Here is a 13830-nt window from a genome sequence, read left to right on the forward strand (position 1 = left end):
GGTGTGGAGCAGAGACAGGTAATATTTCAAGGAGTAACAGAAAATTTGCTGTAATTAATTAATTCTCTGTATGCTATTCAAGAAGTAAATCTTTGTTTAAATTACCTTGATCTAGTGCTACCTGTTTGCTCTAAGAAAGGTAATTAATTCCAGTGTCATGGGAGAAAGATGCTCTGAATTATTAACGATCTTAAGATGGCTCAAATACTCAAGTCTCACTTACAAGATGAACCACAACTGAAATAATACAATCACAGAATGGTCTGGGCTGGAAGGGACCTTAAAGCTCATCCCATCCCACCCCCTGCCATGGGCAGGGACACCTCCCACTAGCCCAGGTTGCTCCAAGCCCTGTCCAACCTGGCCTTGGACATTTCCAGGGATCCAGGGGCAGCCACAGCTTCTCTGGGCAACCTGTGCCAGGGCCTCCTCACCCTCACAGGAAGAAAATAAGGCCTCTTTAGGTTCCCTGAGTTCCCTGTGGTTCCCACTAGTTTTCATCTGTTGCTTCTTCCCATGGCCTTCTGGGAATACCAGACTTCTGCATCCTGTAGCCAGGGATATGGTTTTCAGGTTTTTTAAATGGCCCCAAATTAGTCCTGGGGTCTGAAGTGCTACTGTTATTCCCATTTCCTCATTGCAGAAGGAGTGGGCCCAGTGGATTCACGGGGGCAGATCTGGGATTCAGGGCTTTCAGAGAAACCCTCCCAGAGCCAGATCACCTCTGATCTTCCCCAGGCAGTGAACCTTGGACCGTGTCCTGGACAGCTGGGTGGACAACAGCTTCTCCTGGACTTCCAATGGAGTGTAGAGGCCTGATGGGTGAGTCTCCTAAGACTCAAAAAGGAATCTGAAGCCCTGCCAGTAATTCCTGAGTAGCCCAAAGCGACCGTGACCAGGGACATCCTTCAGCCACTTTAGAAAGGAAGGTTGGGAACAACCCTGGATGACTGACAACTCTCAAGAATACTTAATTCCTAACTCCCAAATGCCTTTATCAACTTGGCACTGAGCTGCTCTGCTTTGCCAAGACTTGGGCAGGAACACGTTGCTGAAGTGCCGGGTGAACATCTTCAGGACTGGACATTTGTACTTGGAAGTTTGAATCCTGCTCAAATCACACAATCCACACTGAGACAATAAAATTGAGCTTCCTGTTTCACCTGGATAAATGAACTCACACACACACACACATTCTCACACAAGCCAAAAATAAAGAGCACAGAAGGCTTTTTCTTCCCTCTAACAAAAGCCACGCAGATTTATTCAAATGCCTCCCTCTGGAACGCAAAGACAGGAATTGTTGCCTTGAAATCACATCCAAACACGCCACACTCAGTGAAAACAATTTCAGAGCTGTTTTTTCATTCCCATGCCATTCTGCCCATCTACAACTAACTGCTCATTACCAGGGGAATAAAAATATTTTCCTGACTACTCAATTAATGCCTCCTTAATTGCTGTGTCAGGTTGGTAACAGTGATGGGTGGGAGGTCATGTTTCCCCAGGAAAACCCACAAGCCTGTTAATGCTCCAGGTTATAACTCAGAACAACAATAATTTGGGAAGCATAGCTGAGCATTGTAAGCCATCAAGAGCATTATAAGGCAGGGCAGAGTGATGGAACAGGCCACACCACTCCACAGAAAGCTGTACTCGGTGAAAGCCTGTATTAATTTTGATGGAATTTGCAGTCCCCCAAAGTCAAAAGGTGTCAACATGACTGTCACCACGCATCATCAGGCAGTTAAATAACCCTTGGGGCTTAGAATATAGAAACCTCAACTAACTCGGTGCCACAGCAACACTGTTCAACCTCTCTTAGACCCTCAGTTAATGGCACGGAAAGAGGAGCAGGAAAAAAATGCCATTAAAAAACAACATCGACAAAAAAGGGTGTGGGACTATGAGCTTCAAATGCAAAAGTGTGCTCACCAGACTTCATAGGTGGTGATGATGATGGTGAAGAGTTAGGTTTCCCTAGAGAACATCAGGGATCAAAAGGAGGGTCGATATCTTATTGTATCCTGTGGACTAGTCCAACATCCCATGGATTTTATAGCAGGCACACAGTGCTGGCCTGCCTTGGTTGAGGCAGTCCAGTCCTTAAAAGATCAGGAATCCAGTAACTGGTGGGTTTAGAAAGGTAATGAGGAGTTGTCTTCTCCAGTATGAGAGGAAATGGCCTCAAGTTGCACCAGGGGAGGTTTAGGTTGGATATTAGGAAAAATTTCTTCACAGAAAGGCTTGTCAAGTATTGGAAGGGGCTGCCCAGGGAAGTGGTGGAGTCACCATCCCTGGAAGTGCCCAAAAAACATGTGGCTGTGGCACCTGGGGACATGGTTTAGCGGTGACCATGGTTGTGGTGCTGTGCTGATGGTTGGTACTGACGACCCTGGAGGTCTTTTCCAACCTTAACGATTGTGGGATTTGTACCTCCAGGATTATGGGAAAGGCACTCCGAAGAAACGCTGCTCCCCAGGGGACTGGGGCTGGTGCTGCTTCCCAAGCAGAAACATGAGCTTGTGTGGGAAGTGTCCTGCTGTCCTCCAAATTCCTGGAGATACCAGGATGGAAAGAAAGATCCATTTTGGCACGGTTCCCTGGGCCAAAGAAGATTGTGTCAGGGCTGGAGATGCCAAACAAGCCTTGCTTATCTCCATGAAGAAAAACACTCCTAGTTTTATGAGAACAATGTTGAACAGGCAAGAGAGTCACCACCTTGAGACAGAAGCTTTCAAAGCAGCGTGGGATAAATTTCTTTCCGAAAGCATCAACAATTTCAAAGCGGAGCAGCATCTCCCAGCTGGGGTATTCCATCTAAAATGCAATATTTTATACACTAATATTTAAAAATTAATGAGCTGAAGTTATGCCCCCTTTGGTTTCATGTCATAAGGGCTAAAAATCTTTGTTCAGAGTTTATCTGAAAGTTATTATTGATGTTGAAACGTTTGGAGTGCCGGTCACAATTTCTGAAGCAAAATCACTGGGTGAATTTACAAAGACTGAACTTACTCAGTTAAGTATGAAACATCAATAAAAATATTCCATTTTTCCCTCCTTGTAGGAGTATTGACATGGCTTTTATGCATCTTTATACTTGAAAACTATGTATTCAATGCCCTGCTCCCATTACATTGGTGGTGCAACCACAGCTGGCAGTGCTGGGGGGATGTCACCTCTTGAGATCCCGTGCAACCCAAATTTATCCTGTGATCCTACGACTGCTGTTCCTAAAACCAAGCTACAAAAATGTACCAGCGCCAAATTTCCATGTCCCAACTGAAGAGGAAAGTTCTTCTGGATTGGGCTTGTGAGGCAAGGTTCTGGTAGCTGGGAACTACAGGGACAGAGAGAGATTTAGGAAGGAAAAAAAAGCCTTGCACACTCCCAGGGCAGTGGGGAAGGAGGGGCAGGAGGTGCTGCAGGAGCCAGAGCTGAGGTTCCCCTGCAGCCTTTGGGGAGGCAGCTGTGCCCCTGCAGCCCATGGGGGTCTGTGATGGATCAGAGCCCCCCTGCAGCCCCTGGAGGAGCCCACACTGGAGCAGGGGGATGCCTGAAAAGAAGGGTGTGACCCTGGGAAGCCCATGCTGGAGCAGGTCCTGGCAGGACATGTGGACAGAGGCACCCACGCTGGAGCAGGTTTGCTGGCAGGACTTGTGACCCCACAGGGGCACCCACACTGGAGCAGCCTGATCCTGAGGGACTGACCCCATGGAAAGGACCCACACTGGAGCAGTTCCTGAAGGACTGATCCCATAGAAGGGACCCACATTGGAGCCTGTTCCTGAAGGACTGATCCCATAGAAGGGAACCACACTAGAGCAGTTCCTGAAGGACTGATCCCATGGAAGGGACCCACACTGGAGCAGTTCCTGAAAGACTGATCCCATGGAAGGGACCCACACTGGAGCAGTTCCTGAAGGACTGATCCCATGGAAGGGACCCACACTGGAGCAGTTCCTGAAGGACTGATCCCATAGAAGGGACCCACACTGGAGCAGCCTGTTCCTGAGGGACCAACCCCATGGAAGGGACCTACACTGGAGGGTGGGAGTGATTTTTCCTCATCCTTATCTCAACTCCTGAACCTTTCACTGTATTTTTCCTGACAACAATAACAACAAAAACCCTACACACGCTAATAAAGTCTTTTCCCTTTGAATGCCTTTCAAATTTTAAAGAAACAAGCAAATCCAGCAAAAGCTGTACAGAATACAAAAGCTCACTTGGAGTATATTTGACTCTAATAGCTGGTTTCAAACAGCCCAATGTTGGATGGAAAGGGATCAGGTTGGATATGCTGCTAGCTAAAATATGTTAATGTGATTTAAATTACATTGTACCTGCCTGGGGAATTAATTTTGTGATTTTAAGGGAAACTGAAACAAGTCATTCAATCAGATCCCCCGTTTTCTGTAGGCACTAATGGGATTGTTCAGAGCAAGCAAAGCTGGATGACAAGCAGCGGGTGAACAAAGCTTGGGAAGCAGGAGTTTTGCAATTGCAGGATTTTTTTCAATTTTTCTTTTTAAAGAGACACTGTTGCTTCCTGATAAAAACTAGTTAAAAATCAAAGTTCCTCCCTGAAATCACAGTGACTTGTTGAAACCAGCATCCCTGTCCTCAGAACACTTGGCAGGGTACCAGCCAGCAAGGAGCTGTCAGACAGCAGGGAGCACGTCCAAAAGAGCTGCAAATCAAGGAAATTGTGCAAAGACACAAGGAAGCCTGGCAAATTAGTCAAACCCACTGTTTCCTGGCATGGAAAAGGCATGGAGATTTAATGGCTTGGTTAAGTTGCCCTGTTTCATCCATTTGTGTGTAAAATAAAAGCCAAGAAGCTCATTCAGCCCTGTTTGGGATTCTGGCAAGCCCAGCTCTTCCCCCTTTGGTTCCACCACAAGCTTTGGGGGCACAAGCAGGCAAATAAGTCATATTGCTGGACTACTTTAGGAAGAAAGGTGCCCCACCACTGACAGAAAGTACCACAACAGAACAAAACAGCTACAGCCAGGTACGACATGGTGATAAAGACTCCAAAGCGCAGGAACAGAGAGCACGCCCAAACCAGAAAATGTGACCACATTTCACCCAGAGAACAACAAACACCACACCAGGCAGGTATAAAACTCTAGGGAGAAATATCTGGCATAGAATCCCAGAATCAGTCAGGTTGGAAAATTGCTGCAAGACCAACAGGAGTCCCCTCTGTGCCCGATGCCCACCTTGTCCCCCAGCCCAGAGCACTGAGTGCCACGGCCAGGCCTTCCTGGGACACCTCCAAGGATGGGCACTCCAAACCTCCCTGGGCAGCCCCTGCCAATGGTATTGAGGGAGGAAAGGAAATAATGACTTAGCAAGGAAGTGGATTTTTTAAGTGGATGATGCTGTTAGAGTAAGTATTCAACCCTGGTATAGTTCAGAGACAACATTAATGGAACCCTCCATGGTGGGTTTTACAAAGCTGAGCTTCAAAGTCACTTCTCACCCCATACACAACTATTTTCTGTAACCATCTCACCATGACTGACTGGATTTCTGTTAAAAAAACAGCTGTTATCTCCTGATTAATTTTAACATTCAGATGTCCAGTTAATCCCAGGGCAAAGCAAACGAATCCACAGATGAAAGGAAGAGGAAGTATCTTTTCAGTTGCCTTTTTTATACCCCAGAGAGTATTTAAGGAGTGTAACACAGCCTAAAACAACATGAAGATCTTTTATTTACATCTTCAGATTTCACAGCTGGAAGTTTGAGATCAAAACAACTGAATCCACAGCTCTCAGAAATGGAGAGTAATTCACAACTAACAGATTTCCAAAGATAAGTATAGCCAGATTTTTAATGGAAAAGGTGCAGGCTCTCCTATAATTACTCCATGTTGCCACAAAATTGTAGAAAGGCTCTAAACTTTCCCAATATTTGCTTGGGAAAAAAAAAAAATCTGAGTAAATACTGAGCAGGAAGGCAAACTTTGTGAGCTGAAGAAGTTAAAATAGGGAAAAAAGCATGAGACAGAAAAAAAAAAATAAGGTCTTTAACAGAGAAGAAATATTTAGAGGATGAACATATCTGAATACACAAAACCTCAACTGTGCTGGCTCTTGTTGAAGAATAACACAAAGAAGCAGCAAAATCACAGACCACAGAATGTGTTGAGTTGGAAGGGACCCACAAGGATCATCCAGTCCAACTCCTGGCCCTGCACAGGACCATCCCCAGCAGTCACACCCTGTGCCCCAGAGGATCAGCCAAACCCTCCTGGAGCTCTGGCAGCCTTGGTGCTGTGCCCACTGCCCTGGGGAGCCTGGGCAGTGCCCAACCAGCCTCTGGGGGAAGAACCTTTCCCTGAGATCCAACCTGACCCTGCCCTGGCACAGCTCCAGCCATTCCCTGGGTGCTGTCCCTGGTCCCCCCAGAGCAGAGCTCAGTCCCTGCCCCTCCTCTGCCCCTGCCCAGGCAGTTGGAACTGCAGTGAGGTCTCCCCTCAGTCTCCTCCAGCTGAACACACCAAGTGCCCTCAGTGTCCCCACACAGCTTCCCCTCTAGACCCCATCTTCAGGAATCTTCAGGAAAAGAAGCAAAACTATGGAATTTTACTTCCTGTTGAGCAGCAGGGATCTGCTGGCTGAGAAAAACTGCTCCTTGATGACAGAACAACCTCCAGATGGCCAGTGATGCACCAGCAACACCCTCCAGTGCCCCTCCCCATCTTCGTTTCCCTCCTTTGTATGCTCCCAAAATCCCTTTGTTTCGTGACCAAAGGCCATTACTCAGTGACACACAGGCTTTACCCACACAAACCTTTCAGAGATCAAGGAAAATTGCTGCAGATTACACATGTATTTGGTCAAGACCCATCTCACAGGCCCTCCAATCATCCCACACCCCAGTGCCCAGCAGAACAGCCCGCTCTCCGCAGCTTTCCCAGGACACTCACCCCATCGGGTCTGCCGTCTGAGGCCGTGACAATCAGGATGTAGCGGTCGGTGCTTTCCCTGTCCAAGGGTTTTCCCAGGGCCAGAAGCCCAGAACTGTAATAAAACAAACCCACAACACGTCACCACAGCAGCTGACAGAGATCCACAGGTTCTTTTGCTCCACTGCTTTGTGCCACACCAAGGTTTCCCTTTAGGCTTTATTAGGTGGGTAAAGGCTGATAAAAATCCATGAGCCAGTTGTTAATGTTTTCCACTTGGACAATTTAGGATTAAAATAACAACCTAGTTTTTAATTTATTTAACATTTATTGATATATTAATTTGATTTAACAACCAAGTGATCTACAGGTGACTACAAAAAAAGCTGCACTGAACACAGGACCCCTGTTTGTTACTGCTGCACTTTATTCATCTATTTATTTATTAAATATATATTTATTTAATGGTTACTATTACTGCTGCAATACATGAGAAGAGAGAATAACGAGCAGGCTATTAATCACTGAGGGGTTCTGATATCCAGCAGGATTGAGCAGTAAACTCTGGGAATACAACACACACAGACTTAAGCATCAATCATTTTTACAGGGAAAGGCTACAAACTTACACACTGTGTAACTTCAGAGTAAGTGCTGCAATGAGCTAATGCTCTTTGCACAGAGGTACCCAAGTCCCCAGTAATAAAATATTCCCATAGGAGCAAATGTTGAGGAAAATGACTTATAGAATCATGGAAAGACCTTAAAGCCCATCTCGTCCCACCCCCTGCCATGGGCAGGGACACCTTCCACCAGCCCAGGTTGCTCCAAGCCCCGTCCAACCTGGCCTTGGACACTTCCAAGGAATCAGGTTATTGTGATTATTGACACCCATTTTAAAAGGACACTAAAAGAAAGGTCATTTGGAAGCCACACATAGTGCTGTTTTTTTCTCTAGGATGATCTGATTTCCTCCTGTAGAGGTCTGGAAGCACCCAGAGAGGCAAGATCCCACCATGGACTCATTACTGGTATATTAGGAAGGATAGGGAAGGCATTGTCTGGACAATCCTGTCTGAGCAAGCTAAACTCTGCTTAACTGAGCTGGCACCCTGACCACCCCCAAAGCTCCACACTTCATTTACAGGATTTTTGTGTCTACTGGAACCTGGGCGAGCGTGTAACAAACTGACTCCTCTCTTAAATCCATGGGTTATTTAACTACTGTGCCCCAAAAAGCATGGATCCAGGGTGATAGTTAAACACAGATCCAGGATGACTTATCCTCTGTTCCACGGCTAAGCAGCTTCTCCCATGGGACTCCATCAAACATGTCATGTTGAGCTTAAAAAATCTGAAGAAAAGCATAAGAGCACATGAGTTCGTGGCACAAAATCCACACCAGCTGGAATCTGGAGATGCTGTGACTTTCCATGTGTTAGGCCATTTTCAGTGGATCTCTCAGACACAAGCATTGGTGAGGCACAGCTATAAACTGCATTTTTTGTACCCACATCTGATGTTCATGACCCGGAACCTCCACAGCTACTCGCACAGAAAGAGGTTTTATTAAAACAAGTTAAAAAACAAAGCAAAGCTCAAAGTCCCCCCAAAGCAGGAGGTCTCATTAGCTGAACTTCTCCAGGATGTTTGGATGTGTAACATCTGTATCTAATGGTGGTTTTTCCCTAGACTATAAATTCCTGCAGAGTTTCTGCTCTGATTTCTTATTCTCAGAGAAGATTCAGTGAACTGGTTCCAGGCCAAGACTTCTTCCAACAGAGACAAATAGCAACACTTACTGCTGAGCTATTTCTTCCAAAAAATATAACAGAAATTGGTGGAAAACGTGAGTGGGAGGATAATTCTCCCCTAGGATTGAAAGGTTGGGAGGTAAAATAATATCCAAGCTCAGAAATCAAAGAAAATAACATTCCAGGAGATGCTCCATTCAATTTGCCTCATGGTTATACGGTAAAAACATGGGCTCATGTCCTGGTTGGCTTCACCCAAAAAGGAAAAGCTTCACTGGACATAAAATACTTCCCTGGAGGTTGGTAAAATTCAGAGGGGAGGTGGATATTGTGCATGGGTTTGTAACCCAGTAAATAAGGAGCTGACAGGCCTCGGATCCTGCAGGGAGGAGAATGGAACCAGCATCCTCCTCCTTCCAGGGCAGGATTTCAGGTGCTGAGGGTTCAGCAGAGATCCCTCAGATCCCAGAGATCCCTTCATCAGGGAAAATGACTCCCCAGAGGGAAAGGGAAAGTGTAACACCCAAGCAAGGGACACACCTGAGAAAGTTTGTGTCTGTATATATATAAATATATAAAATATATAAATTTGTAAATATATACAAATGTGTACACTTATATATTGTATAAATCATATTATATAATAAATAATATATTAAAATATAGTATGAAATACAATGTTAAATATTTCCTAAATATATTTAAAGTATACATAAAATAAAAAATATAATATATAGAATATATAAATTTGTAAATATTTACATATTATTTGTATATATTGTATATATTTATTTAACATTACATATAATAGTAATATATGTATATATAATAAATATTGTATATATACTAGATATACAATATAGACACACACTACATAATATATATTTTATATATATACACTATATATAATATATTTTATATGTGTATATATATATAAACTTTCTCAGGCCTGTCTGTTGTGTGTGTATATATATATCTATACATATATATATATACACACATATACATATATTTATAAAAAGCCATATATATTTTATGTGGCTTTTTAATAAATTATATAAGTATTTTATAATACATAATATATAAAAGTAATATATGAATATATCTACTATATACATTATGATATAGTATATAATATATTAATATATACATAATATATAATATAAAATACATAAATAAAAATATTTTTAAATAAAGCCATATATATTAATAAAAATATACAGCTATACTTATTATAAATAAATATATAGCTCTATATAATTAAAATACATGTATACATATATAAATATGCATTTAAAAATTACATATACACATAAAGTACATAAGACATATTTTATATCTACCAATATACACGTACTAAAACATTCTTATATTTGTAGTTTTAGCTTCTTGCTTTAGTGTCATAATTAGACTAATCATAATTTGATTAGACTATTAAGACTTTAATTAGACCGAGGGTAAATTCTTAGCTTTGCATACAGACAGCCCACGAGAAGGCAAATCAATTAGTTATCATAATAGATTGAATATATACTTTTCAGCATTTGTTCAAGACACTGCAATAAAATACAAACAATTTCTTTTTATGGGGAAGGAACAGTAAATAAAACATAAACCACTTAAGTGGTAAATTATTAATTAAAAAAAAACACCAAAATGGAGCTAAGAATAAAACATTGACACCAAATCCTGCTTTATTAACACTGACCTCGAGCTGCATAAATCACTTACATTTCCCCAATACTTCTGCACTATCATAGCACCATTTTTATCTTCTCCTTCCTACTGCTTGAAAAATTACACTCTCTTGTCTCTCTGTTCCCACAGATGAACATCATCCAAAAGCCAGGCTAAATTCAAAATATCCTGTGTTTTCCTCCAGGGTTCAGACGTACCCACGTTCCTCTACCACCCCAGCTTTCAATCCTTGCTTTCCCTGGGGAACCTGAGGAGGTAGGGAATTACTAGAGATGGTGCTCAGGTTGGAATGCTAAAGAAGGAGGAACAAAACCACCTCACAACCTTCAGACTGAGGAGAAAAAAAGATGTAGTAGTAGATGTAAAACTGGTAGTATTCAGTACTCCTGGTGGAATTACACAGGGGTTCACTGCCACGCTCCAGGATGCAACAAAATCATCCAGAGGAGAAAAAGGCAGAGAAAGAATCATGTTCATGGTCTCTGCCTCAGCCCTAAAGTATCTAAAATTGAGGTGAACTCCTGTAGCCTTAATATGCCACTCACATTAACTCTGTGCTTTGTTTGATATTAATCCTCCTTTCATCTCCTCTCAAGACATTCCAGCAGCCAGGAAACAAAAAACAGAAAAAAGGCTGTAGGAAACTTTGCACAGGCCATTTCTGAGAGAACAGAAAGGGGAAAACTCTTTTTAAAGAGCTCCCCTTTTTTATCAGGAGGCACCAGTTCAGGGCCCCAAACCTCACGGTGTGGTGCTCAGACACATGTGGGGGCTGTGAGGGTGGGGGTGTCAGCCTGCCCAGGAAGGGTCCTGGAGCATGGAGATGGAGGGATGGAGGAGGACTTCCAGCTGGGAATTCATTCACATGCCACATTTAACAACTTGACTTCTGGTATCTCCACACTGCCCCCATCCAAAGTCGGACAACACAGGAGCTGCCAAGGATCCCACTTCCAGAGTACCTTCATGCCAGAAGCTGTCCTGAATTCCCACGTGTTTTTTCAGTCTCTCTGGTATGGAGAACTACCAGGAATTTTATGGTGTGACGTGAACAGCACGAACTACATGAAACAACTACCCACTGAGAAACCCCTTTGGAACACCCCTCCTGCAGCCAGGTCAGACAATTCACCCCCTAAATCAACAAGTGCTGCTTTGCAAACAGTGTGACCCCCCACTGGAGCAGCTCTCATGGAGCCAGGATAGATTATTCACCTTCTGAAGGTCACAGAGGAGGTCAGACTGAGTTTCTCTGTGTTAAGGAGAGGGTTGCCAGCGTCCCTTGTGCAGGAATCCCTACAAATCCACGCTGTGCTGGAGCTACAACCCCCAGCAATCCGTCTGAGCCGATGACCACAGCACACCTTCCCTGATCTGCACCAAAACCTCCAGTCCTAAGCCATGGATAACAGCAGCCCAACCACCTGGCCACCTCAGTGAAGGAAAGTCTCCCCTCTCTGTGTTAAGGAGAGGGTTGCCAGCGTCCCTTGTGCAGGAATCCCTACAAATCCACGCTGTGCTGGAGCTACAACCCCCAGCAATCCGTCTGAGCCGATGACCACAGCACACCTTCCCTGATCTGCACCAAAACCTCCAGTCCTAAGCCATGGATAACACCAGCAGCCCAACCTGGCCACCTCAGTGAAGGAAAGTCTCCCCTCTCCAAGGTGTCCCTTCCCTCACCTGACAAGTCTTTATCATTAGAGGGCCCATCCATCACTCTTGGTGGAGGAGAGCACCATCTCCTGGGATCTTCCAGGGGTTTTTACATTCTTTCCTAAATGATTTGGCTCTCCATGAATGGGAGACATATCACCTGGAGTTTCCCTAGAACATACAAACCTGTTTCAGTAGGTTTGTGTATTTAGGTTCACAAAGTCTCCCTCAACCCAAATTAGAACAATCTTTTGCAATTACACACAAGCTAGCCCCGGGTTATTTCTGTCCCATCATTACCACAGGAAGTCAACTCACCACCTTCCCTTCCTTCTGCAAAGGAAAAAGATACTTTGGAGTGTAAATAATACCTACCAGTAGGTAAATAATACCTAATAGTAGGTAAATAATAGCTAATAATAGATAAAATAAAGAAAGGGGTGGTGGGACAGGCACAGACAGATCTGGTGCTCAAAATTTTATCATGTACCCTCTGTTTCTCACTCTATTTAAGATGGTATTCAATCTGAAGAAAAGATGCTTTAAAACAATGCTCAAAAGGCATTTTTAATACAGGCTAAGTTGCAAGAAGGCAGGAAAATAAAGCAAAAATTGTCCCTGTCATTAGTCAAGAGCTGACAGGTATAAGGTTCTTAATTAATCCCTGGTCACTCTTTTAAATAGAATGTTTCCACTTCAGTGAGTTTTACCTACTTACAGTGTTCAAAATAAATAAATAGTCCCCTGTGAAAAACTTCAGAGTGCAATAAGGCTCACAGAGCTCTCATTTATGTGTAAGGAGCAGCTGAGGATGTGTAATTACAAACCTTTTCTTTCACTCTCAGCCCACACATTCACTTGACTGAAAAGTTACAAGTCCTTTTTCCAAGGGTTTTCCACTTACCTTTGAGAGAGATTAAAAACTTGTTGAGGATCTCCATTCTGAATGAGGTATCTTATGGGGTCACCCTCCCTATCAAAAGCCTTTAGGGGAAAAAAAGGGAGAAAATTAAGTCAGTGACAGAGCTTTCTTTACTTTCCTTCTGTGCATAGAGTGGAGAATTAACCCCTGAGGTTCCAGGAATGTCTGCAGGGATGACACTGATCTCTGTTTCTAAGGCAACTCTGGTTATTGCAGATGGGCTACTTAAGATAAATCTGTAGCACATCAGAACTCTCATGCTACAGAGGAATGACAATATCCCTAATACAGGATTAATAATTAGTATTTATCAAATTATCAAATTAATGCCACACATACACACACAGCAGCACAAAGATGAAATTCAGGCTTATTCAATTAGGTTTACTTTATGCAGCTACAGACTGATTAGACCAAACTTCTTGTTTCCTTTCTTCCTATTCTTCATTTCTACTTATCCAGATCCCTCTTTCTGTTGGTTTACCAGAATCCCAATCTTTGGCTGATGCTCCACCCAGCAGTGTAGACATTGTAGCACTCACTCTCCAGGATAGTTTGCTTTTTGGGGGATGAAGATTCAGATAAGACCTTTAAGAATGACTATTAGCAGCACCAAAACAAATATATTGCACCTACTGGGTACCAAAAAAACCCTTTTAGACGTTGAGTAAACTACTTTTGTTGTTAAGTTTTGGCTAATCTGTTCCCAAACCCAGCCATAAATCTGCCATGGAACTGTAACTGTTTTGTCAAGTATACACAAACCTTTTCACAGGAAAGACTACTGTTAGCTTTTTAGAGAAATTACTCTCTACTAAACAGTCTCCTGGACTGTGTCACAGCTACAACCAGTTAGCACTCAAACCCCAAAGCGA

The 13830-nt window shown here is 43.3% G+C and overlaps 1 protein-coding gene across 13 annotated transcripts in view; it reads right to left on the reverse strand.

The window, feature by feature from the left end:
• The window catches only part of PCDH15 (protocadherin related 15), a 688108-nt gene that overhangs the window by 112418 nt on the left and 561860 nt on the right, over window positions 1-13830 (reverse strand). For all 13 annotated transcript variants that reach the window (XR_001876630.1, XM_017826140.1, XM_017826139.1 and 10 more), the window contains 2 exons: window positions 12938-13017; window positions 6947-7040 (listed from right to left, as the gene is read on the reverse strand). Coding sequence is in view for 12 of the 13 variants with exons in the window: in XM_017826140.1 (XP_017681629.1) it covers window positions 6947-7040; window positions 12938-13017 (174 nt within the window). In the remaining variant the exon portion in view is untranslated. The remainder of the gene's footprint in view (window positions 1-6946; window positions 7041-12937; window positions 13018-13830) is intronic.

The sequence above is a fragment of the Lepidothrix coronata genome, unplaced genomic scaffold (assembly GCF_001604755.1).
Source record: "Lepidothrix coronata isolate B3197 unplaced genomic scaffold, Lepidothrix_coronata-1.0 Scaffold124, whole genome shotgun sequence".
NCBI lineage: Eukaryota > Metazoa > Chordata > Aves > Passeriformes > Pipridae > Lepidothrix > Lepidothrix coronata.